Genomic DNA, 9,995 nt, shown 5'->3' with positions numbered 1-9,995 from the left:
GACCACAGGGAACCTAAGCCATGTAGGCTGGGAGGAAGGACAGGAGGTCCAGAGTGTGGCTGTTGGGTGGAGACAATCCCTGGAGGAGCAGGTGAGGGTGACCTTCACTGACCCACATGGGCTGGTCACTGCTCTGCTGGAGACTTGTGGCCAGAGCCCCCCAATAAATGACAGAGCCCCATCCCTGGGTATGGTGATATGGTCACGACTTTGTGGCTCTGGGCTAGCCCTCTCCAGCAGACAGCAAACTCCACACAGTTGAAGTTAACAGGTGTTGCTCTCTTCCAGAAAGCCTCCCCAGACTTCCCGACCACACATGACCCTGCATGGCAGTCTTCATCCCAGGGGGTTGAGGGGTTTCACTTGTACCTCAAACTGACACTTTGAACCTTCCTGACAATTATTCTGTACCCTCTCCTGCACCCCCAGTTCAGCAATTCTGTTCTCTCTCTTTTTTCTTTTCTTTTTTTTTTTTTTTGGTTTGTCGAGACAGGGTTTCTCTGTGGTTTTGGAGCCTGTCCTGGAATTAGCTCTTGTAGACCAGGCTGGTCTCGAACTCATAGAGATCCGCCTGCCTCTGCCTCCCGAGTGCTGGGATTAAAAGCGTGCACCACCGCGCGGCCCAGTTCAGCAATTCTGTACACCAAGCCATTTCCTGCCCTTTGGAATCAGTTCCTCCCACCCACCCACTTCTTGGTTTTCCAAGATAGGGTTTCTGTGTAGCCCTGGCTGTTCTGGAACCCACAATGTAGACCAGGCTGGCATCAAACTCACAGAGATGTTCCTGCCTCGGCCCCTCTCCATTGCTGAAATTCACTGCATGTAGCACAGCCACCCAGCCATGGAATCAGTCTTAAATAGGGTAGTTTTGACACAGTCCCTCCCTGATCATCCCAGCCCCTAAAAACAGCATTTGTTTGGGGGGGGGGAGTCAAGGCACAAACTTGAGTTTTTTCTAGGTGAGTTTATTTTTTATTATTTATTATGGCTGGGCGGTGGTGGCACACACCTTTAATTCCAGCACTGGCGAGGTAGAGGCAGGCGGATCTTTGTGAGTTCAAGGCCAGCCTGGTCTACAAGAGCTAGTTCCAGGACAAGTTCCAAAGCTACAGAGAAACCCTGTCTTGAAAAACCATATATATATATGTGTATATATATATATGTATATATATATACATACACACACACGTGTGTGTGTGTGTGTGTGTATGTGTGTGTGTATGTATATATATAATGTATACAGCGTTCTGTCTGCATGTATCCCTGCAGGTGAGAAGAGGGCATCAGATCTCATTACAGATGGTTGTGAGCCACCATGTGGTTGCTGGGAATTGAACTCAGGACCTCTGGAAGAGCAGTCAATGTTCTTAACCTCTGAGCCACCTCTCCAACCCCTTATAGGTGAGTTTTAAGGCCAGAACCCAACACTGCACAGTGAGGTACCTGCAGCAGAGGCAGGGTGAGACTGTCAGCCTGGAGGTCACCTGTCCCCATTGGCATGTCTAAGGGACTTATGCACATCACATGGGGCACTTGGCACCCCACCAGAGCTCCTGACAGGTGACGCACTCTGGAAATTCTCTGAAGTATCATAAAGGGCCAATAAAACCTCTTCTCTACTTAATTACTTAGCAAGTATCTTCTGAGTGCCCGCCAAGTACCAAGACACCACCCTAAAGAACAGCTCACCCCAACAGGCATGTATGTGTCTGTTCCTACAAGGCCCTGGGGCTACAGTACAGAGGCCAGCTGTACCTGAAAGGCGAGGCTGCATGGCCAGGGACAAGTAAGCCAGTACTAGAATGGTGAAGGCAGAGAGAGACACCTCCAGGCCGAGATGGGAAGAGGCAATGTGGGGTAAAGCAACAGGGCCCAGGCTACAAACAGGCTGGCTGTCCGTGACTCTCACTTCTGCTCACTTAGGACTAACTACCCAGGTCTTAGGACCTCAGAGGACTGCGCTGCAGAGCGTGAGATTGGAGACAACCAGCAACATTCATGTGGGAAGCAGGCAGCTTCAGGAAATGCTTACATATTCAGAGACTTTTCTGTAGCCAGTGAGGTCAGTGGGATGAATGGGCAGCCCAAGGCCCATCTAGAGAGGTCCATGCATCCTGAGTAGTCAGACACGAACCTCTGCAGGTGTGACTCACGGCTGGAAGACAGTAGACAGCAGGCAAGCCACAGCACTCTTGTCTCTGAACGGGATTCAATAGCTGGGAGCAATGTGACACCACAGTTAGATGTTCTATTCGTGAGTCACCTGGCCCTTCGCCCTGCAGTGTGGCACCGACTAACCCTCCAGCAGCCCAAGTTTAACAAGCTCACCAGTAGCTCTAGCTTTGGCAGAAAGAACTGCGCTGTGAACCCTGGCTTACTGGAGTGGTGTCCAACCCTCAACTCCCTCGCCAGTTCTTACAGTGGGAGCTGTCCCAAGCCAGATAGCCATGCTGTGCCTTAAGTTGGTGGAATCATCCCCTCTTGGGGGACTGCACACTAGCCATTGCTCTGACTTCCCGGGTAAATCTGTTGTTCTTTTGGGACAGGGTTTCTCTATGTTGCCCTGGTTGTCCTGAAAGTCACTCTGTAGATCAGGCTGGCCCTGAATCCAAGAGATCCACCTGCTTCTAAAGGTATGCACCACCACCACCCTGCCCCAGGTAAATTAATTTATATAGATCTGCACTTTGTGGTCCTGCCTTCCTACTGGTCATTGACTGAGTGACCATCTACAGCAGCAGGAGGTTCTAACTTAGAATGCAAGTGAAACACTGCATGGCACCTGGCCCATAGGAAAGTAATGGTAGCTTAACCAGGAAAGGATCTAATTATAGCATGGGAAATAGATGGCTTTAGACACGTCCCAACCAGGAAGGGTGGAACCCAGTCCTGCTTCCAGGACTGGACTGGGACCTGCACAAGCTTGCTTGGAAACTCTTGTGCTATGCTCAACTGTCTTGTGGGGCTGCTGGGCGTTCAGATCTGGGCTTGTCAGATCCAGGGTGGCCAATTCCATATCCTTTATCTCCTAGACAGCAGTTCTCAACCTGTGGGTCTCAACTCCTTTTGGGGTTGAATGACCCTTTTACAGGGGCAGCATATCAGATATTTACATCACGATTCATAACAGTAGCAAAATTAGTTATGAAGTAGCAACAAAAATAATCTTATGGCTGGGGGTCACCACAACATGAGGAACTGTAATAAAGGGCCACAGCATTAGGACGGTTGAGAACCACTACTGTATAGCTATCTGATTCTAGACAGAATAGCCCTCAACCTGGGCCAAGACCAGAGCCCACTCTCCATTGGTAGAGAGGGTGTGGCATGTGTTTGGAGGGCATAGACAGGCTGAGCTTTCTCCTTGTGGATGATCTACCTCAGGAAGATCTTCTCATTCCTGCAAGGTCAACTCCTGTCTAACAAAGAAGCCTGGCCCATCATAAGCCCTGGGGTTTAGGGACCTAGCCAAAGCCCTTATCTCCATACAATACTATGGTTAACTCTTTAGGAGTAGCCTGGCGCACCAGGGCATAAAGGGCTCCTCCCCAAAGTCACACAAAACATGAGGGAACAGGCAGAAGGTAGGTAGTGGCCAGCAGAGAACACAACACACACTTTGGACTCATATCCTTTTTCCACAGCAAGTAGAGCTAAGAGCTTTGGTTTATTTCAGTAATAATTAAGGGAGGGGCAAGCTTGTTTCTGTCAAGAAAATACTATTTTAGACACCCTAATAGTCACACGGTCAATAGTGATGAGGTGGGAACTAGTATACTGGAAACACTTCTGGATTGCAGATTACGCATCAAAACCACGGGGAGATGTTTCTGCATTATTTATTCTTATTTTATGTGCCATGGATGTTCGATCCCCTGAAACCAGAGTTATAGACAGTGTGAGCTGCCATGTGGGTGCTGGGAATTGAACTCAGGTCCTCTGGAGAAGCGGACAGTGCTCTTAACCACTGAGCCATCTCTCTAGCCCATTTAACCAATTAAGGAAAATAATCCAATCAGTTAAAAATGGCACGGCCTTTACGGTCAGCTCTGGTGGCATACACTGGTAATCTTAATATTCTCAAGGCCGAGGCAGAAGGATCATAGAAAGTATGAAAAGGCCAGGGTTACATAGTGAAACTCTCAAAAAAACAAGAAACAAAGCCGGGCGGTGGTGGCACACGCCTTTAATCCCAGCACTCGGGAGGCAGAGGCAGGCGGATCTCTGTGAGTTCGAGGCCAGCCTGGTCTACAAGAGCTAGTTCCAGGACAGGCTCCAAAACCACAGAGAAACCCTGTCTCGAAAACCCAAAAAAAAAAAAAAAAACAACAAGAAACAAACAAAAAACAAAAACAAAAAACCTAAAACCAATTTGCATGTACAGAATAACTGAGGTTCAGAAAACCAAAAAACCACCCAGGGATGTTGCATTAAAGCAGCAAGAAGCCAAGTGTGACAGGGTACATCTGTGATTCCAACACTTAGGGGATGGAGACAAGCAGGTCAGGAGTTCAAAACCAGCTTCAAATTAAAACAGAAAAAAAAATTTACAAATGAGAAAAACTGGTCGAACTTCATTACAGCTAACCTATAGGCATTTAAAAAAGCAAAATAAAACATTAAACTGAACTGAGTAGACACATTTGTTCCATTTATTTAAAGTGACTTTGTCAGAAGACTCATCTAGGTGGACAAAGAATGAAGATGGTGAGTATTCCCAGGTATTTCTTTCTTTTCAGAAGCAGGGATGACATGGTTTAATGCTGACAAAGGCCTCGCTTCTCACTTGCTGCAGTCTCTTCACATATGATCATGGAACTGCTACAGCGGAGAGCCCAAGTTAAAAAAGTCCAGGAAGCGGCCACAGTGACACACTGGGTCCCCAGGGGGACAAGCAATCAGTCTGAACTTTGCTAGTGTTCTTTATATGAGAGAATTGAGCCCAAGGAACTGTAACAGGAGCTGTAGTCTATCCCACCACCTCCAGGAGCAGAAGGATCCATGTGGAATCCCACTGAGGGGGAGGTGCTTCTTGTGCTCAGCAGGCTCCAAGCTCAGCAGTGTGGGGTGTCTTGGCAGGTCATAGAGACAAAACTCTGCTTCAACAGGACAATGGACTGTTGAGAAGAAAGGCTGACGTGTAACCCTCAGAAACAGTTAAGGGATTAAGAAACCCTGTGAAAGGTGCACCTGAAGGGACTTTCATGTACTGATTCCCCAGAGAGTTCAGTTTAAAAACCTGCAGTCAGACCTGAAGGATGTTCTAAAGCCATGACGCAGGATTCTAGGGACTTTAGCGGGGAGGACTCATGGCCAGAAGCCCCGGGACCTACTGTTCTATGAGATGGTGCACTGAGGTTGGCTGTCAGAGGGTTGTGTAATGAAATGGGACATGGCATGGGGTCTGTTAGTAACGGTGCTGGCACCACACTGAGAAGGCGCTGCAGAATTCTGGGGATTCTTTGTCTGTATTAGTAGATAACCATAATGTCGGACACATAGAAAATATTCACAGAAAGACACAGAAGGAAAAAAACAAATAATAAAACCCTTTATATACCCGACAGGTTGTAATGAATTTTCAGGAAAAGAGGGGTCCTTATGTCAATATCATCAGGTACCCCACAGCCTCACTCCAATTAGGTACAGGTGATATTTGGGGTGCCAGCAGCAGTTACCACTGACATTTGCAGAGACCTGTCCCCCAAGATTACCAACAGTCTCTGGTATCATGGTGTAAATGATGTCATGTTTAACAGGCATTCTATTTCACAGCTGTGACCGACAAAGGAACCCATCTCATTTATGCTACAGACAGACGCTCCTCATCAACCACTCCAGGTTTCATCCTCCGGCTACAGGGAGACAGCAATGGTTCTTTAGTGGTCTGCTGCCTTATTAACTAAGGAGAATTTTAGTTGAGATCTCACAAGCAAAAGTAACTTGAAGGTATTGAATAACTGATGATTTTTTCCCTTTCTCATGCAGTCTCAAAGTTTTGGTTGTTAGGTCTCATTAATTTTTTGTGTGTTGTACACAAGATTCCCCGCCTCTAAAAGGAAAAGCATAGGGAACAATTTAGGCTCAACAAAAATGTTTATGAAAAAAACAAACTATCCCAACAAAAACCCCACCCCATAAGATGGGGAAGGACCAAACAAGCCTTGTAACTTAAAAAAGGCCCAGTTTTGTTTACATAATAAAACATCTCTGTATTGTTTTTGTTCTTGGACTTTATTCCCATTCAGCCCCTAAGTTTACCTAGAGTTAGACTCTCAAATTTGCATTTAATGCTTGCACAACCCGTCTAAAAATGAGGAATGCTGCCCTTTTCATGTTCCCATTAAAACACACAAAATCAACACAAACCAGGATAATGAGCCAGATGGAAAAGTTAATGTGCTATAATGAGATTTGTTTTGCAACATCAAAAGCAGCAGAAATACTGAATAAAATTTGATTAAATCATAAATACTGAGATTGAATATGCACATAGAAATTACATTTAGGCTCCACGAGCTGAAAGCTCTCTAAAAGTAGATAAAGTGCGAACCAGCAAGATCAGGTCCATCCTGGTCCATCAGTACTCCCACTCGTCGGACTTCAGGTCAAGGTAGCTGAGGATGTTCTGGGCCAGCTTCACAGCCTGTTTCCTGGAGGCCTTACACTTCTCTTCTCCCTGGGGGTCAACGGCGTCCAGGGCCAGCAGCTGTTTGGTCAGCAGCTCCTCCAGACGGATGTAGTTCTTATCAGTTCGGTTTCCACCAAATGAGAGGACTTCGCCCTGGATCTCTGACAGGTTTCCAAGGACACCCCACACAGCCTTGTTGGGGGGTGTCTCCTCGCAAGGGAACAGCCTCCTCTTCTCGAGCGCTTCCTTCAGGTCCAGGTATGTGATCAGGGTCTGCACTTCAATCACAGCTCTTCTCCTGGCTTCACGGATGCAGGGGTTTTTCTCAAGACTCACTTCGTCTAGCTGTCCGATCAAGCCCTGAAGTTCTGTCTTGGAGCTCAGGTATAATTCAGGAGGGGTCTGTGCCTGCAGAAGTTCATTCTTTATTTCTCTCATCCTCTTGAGGACCTTTTCTATTTTTAGAATGGAATGGTTCTGGCCCAGGTCAAATGCATGTGTACTGTCAGCTTCCTCTTCTAAATCTAGATATTTCAGTAATTTGTTGATATCTTCCACCACCTCCCTCCGATAATTCCTGATCTCTGTACGCCCACACACATCCAAAGCATCTAGATCAGCAATCAACCCTGACAGCACGCACGATAAGTGCCTGCAAGTCTCAGTACTGTCCACGCCCATGAGAAGTGCAATCAGAGTGCCTCTGGCCTTGTTCACTTCACACATCACAGAATTGATCTTGGCAACGGAAGGATGCGCATCCTCAGAGAGTGGCAGGGAAGGCTGCTTCTTCACGCAGTCTTCAATAATCTCTTGCACTGCACAGATCTTGGTTAGCGTGTAGTACCTTGCTTTCCTCAAAGAGATCTTCCCTCCAGTTTTAACATGTGTCAGTCTCAGAATGATGTCCTGGATGCCTTCCTCAAACTCGTCAGTCACACAGTTGCCTCCACTGTAAAAGGGCACAATCTTTTCTTTCACAAGGGCCTGCGCTTCCTTAAAGATGTTCTGGATTTCAATGCGGTGTGGGTGGTTTGCATTCTGCTCCAGCTCTTTGAGAAGGCGTTCTGTCTCCTGTGCTGCCCTCTTCCTAGCTTGCTGAATGTCTCCTTTCCCTTCTGTATCTACAGAGTCTATTTCAAAAAGTTGTTTCGTCAGAATCCTCTCCAGTTTCTTGTAATTCTTGTCATCCGACAGGCCACTGAAGCCAACCACTTGCTGCTCTATATTCTTTACTTCCCTTTGGATCTCCTGAAGCCTACTAATAGAAGGGTGTTGGTTTCCCATATCCATACTTCTGTGTTCCGTTTCACAAGCACTGAAAGATGGCAAGAGTAACTTATTACGGTCTCTGCAGGATAATTAGATCAACCCATTCTAAACTCGCTTTTAAAAGGCACACTTTCCCCCAGAGAACTTAGACAACATGCGGACACTAAGAGAGACTTACATAGATCTAATCTACATGGGAAGTAGAAAGTAGAAAAAGACAAGATCTCCTGAGTAAATTGGGAGCATGGGGAACTTGGGGGAGGATTGAAGAGGGGAGAGGCAGGGAGGGGAGCAGAGAAAAATGTAGAGCTCAATAAAAATCAATAAAAAAATGTAAAAAAAAAAAGGGCACACTTTTTAAAAAGGGCTGATGGCACTATGGAGATAGCTGTCAGTCAAGTGCCCAAGTTGGAGCTCCAAAACACATATAAAACAGCCACGGAAGGGGCTAGAAAGAGGGCTCAGTGGTTGAGAGCACTGGATGCTCTCCAGAGGACCTAGGTTCAATTCCCGGCACCCAAATGGCGGCTCACAGACACCTGTAACTCCAGTTCCATGGGATCTGGTCCCCTTTTTTGGCCTCTACAGGCACACACGTTGTACACACACATACATGCAGGCAAAACACCAATGCTCATAAAATAAAATAAAAAAGCCATGCAATACTTTTACGACCGGTGCCAGGGAGACAGAGATAGCTGGATCCCCGCGGTTCACTGGCTAGCTAGCCTAGCCTAAATGAGGAGCTTCAGAACAAAAAAAGCCTAAAAAACATAGTAGAAGGACACCACAAAAATGATGGGGTGAGGTGAACTCTGGCACCTGGGCATGTACCAAATCACACAGACAAAAGGTTCTGTCATCGTATAGATTTAAAAGACACACTTGAGGAAAGAGAAGATGTGACATGTCAACTCTCTCTCCTAAAAGCACTTAACAGGAGCAAAACAAACCAAGCTGGGAGTGCTGGCGCATGCCTACACGCCTGGCACGAGGGAGACAGAGGGAGAGTTTAAGGTCAGCCTGGGCTACTTAGCGAGACTATGAATCAAAAGCAAACCGAATACAGGGGACCATGGCGGGGGTTTTCAGGACAGACAGAAGTTACTCAGGGTGCAGTGTGAGGTAGATGTCTGGCCTGTGAACTCTGTCGTCAACAAGAAAGTGAGCTGCACACACTTTCATCCTAGCCTGACCATCAGGTTAACAGCAACACCGTTCCCTCGGATCCCGGTATCCTAAACTAGGTTACGGAACCGGCAGGGTGCCCTTGTGGAAGTTAACAGAGGCTCTTCCAAACCCACAGGACCACCATTCTGCCAGGGGCCAACCTTCTTTTCAGAAAGGGAACTAAGTAACTTCCAAGTTCGCCCTCCCCCTCCAATCCCCCGCCCCCGCAAAAACGTGACTGCGATGATCTCGGTCACTCGCCTCCCCGAAAGCTTGCTTAGAGCGTTCCCCACGCTCTTAGGTGTCCGTCGGACAGCTCACTTCCGGCGGGCAGGCCACCGAACTCAGTCAGCCCCCGGGGAGGGTGCGGGCCCGGCCCTCGCAGCGCTTTACCCCGGCGAGGTGTGCGTGGCGGCGGTCTTGGCTGCCGCGGAGGGCGGCGAGGTGGGAGATCGGCCCGTCACGGGGAGCGGCACCGGAGCGGGGCCCCCAGCGGCATCCCCCTCGCCCTTCCCGGCTAGGTCTGACCCGGGCGGCCGGTGAAGGGGCCGGCGGAGGCGGCGGCAGCTACTGGCCGCGGCGGCCGCTCCGGGGCGTCTCGGCCGGGCCCGACGCGCCGCCGCCTGACCTCACAATGGGCGCGGGGCGGGCGAGGGGCGGGGGCGGCGAAGCGCCCGACCGGGGAGAACGAAGCTCGCGCCCCCGCGCTGCGCTCACCTGTGCCTCCCGCGCCATTGCGTTCCTTCACCTTCGCTTCCGCGGCGTTGGCACCGCCCTCGCGGATCCGGCCACACAGCTCCGAGCCCGGGGAAAACTTCGCCTCGCCACGTCCCGTCCGACACCCTCCGCCGTGATCTTTCTCTCAGGGAAATCTCTCAGGGAAAGTGCACGATCGGCCTCGCCGCAGCCTTTGCGCGCTGCC

General features: G+C 48.8%; 1 protein-coding gene across 3 annotated transcripts; it reads right to left on the bottom strand.

The window, feature by feature from the left end:
* Nucleotides 1-4,630: 4,630 nt before the first annotated feature.
* Bag5 (BAG cochaperone 5) lies at nucleotides 4,631-9,922 on the bottom strand. 3 transcript variants are annotated; one of them, XM_041633182.1, is made up of 2 exons: nucleotides 9,791-9,922; nucleotides 4,631-7,949 (listed from the first exon to the last, which is right to left on the bottom strand). In XM_041633182.1, exon 2 carries the CDS (start codon nucleotides 7,922-7,924, stop codon nucleotides 6,581-6,583), a length of 1,344 nt encoding a protein of 447 aa, XP_041489116.1. In that variant the 5' UTR covers nucleotides 7,925-7,949; nucleotides 9,791-9,922; the 3' UTR covers nucleotides 4,631-6,580. The 3 variants fall into 3 exon arrangements, with proteins under 3 accessions (XP_041489116.1, XP_041489117.1, XP_041489118.1); XM_041633183.1 differs by lacking the exon at nucleotides 9,791-9,922 and adding an exon at nucleotides 9,467-9,574; XM_041633184.1 differs by lacking the exon at nucleotides 9,791-9,922 and adding an exon at nucleotides 9,335-9,468.
* Nucleotides 9,923-9,995: the final 73 nt, after the last annotated feature.

This window comes from Microtus oregoni, unplaced genomic scaffold, assembly GCF_018167655.1.
Source record: "Microtus oregoni isolate MIOR12 unplaced genomic scaffold, Mior012 000043F_ref0000047, whole genome shotgun sequence".
In the NCBI taxonomy this organism is placed as follows: domain Eukaryota; kingdom Metazoa; phylum Chordata; class Mammalia; order Rodentia; family Cricetidae; genus Microtus; species Microtus oregoni.
Note: the sequence above shows the minus strand (reverse complement) of the source record. Positions and strands in the feature narration are given on the sequence as shown.

Bases quoted from the DNA above. Each gene is read 5' to 3' on its own strand.
- Bag5 (XM_041633182.1), bottom strand. From the start codon at position 7,924: ATGGATATGGGAAACCAACACCCTTCTATTAGTAGGCTTCAGGAGATC.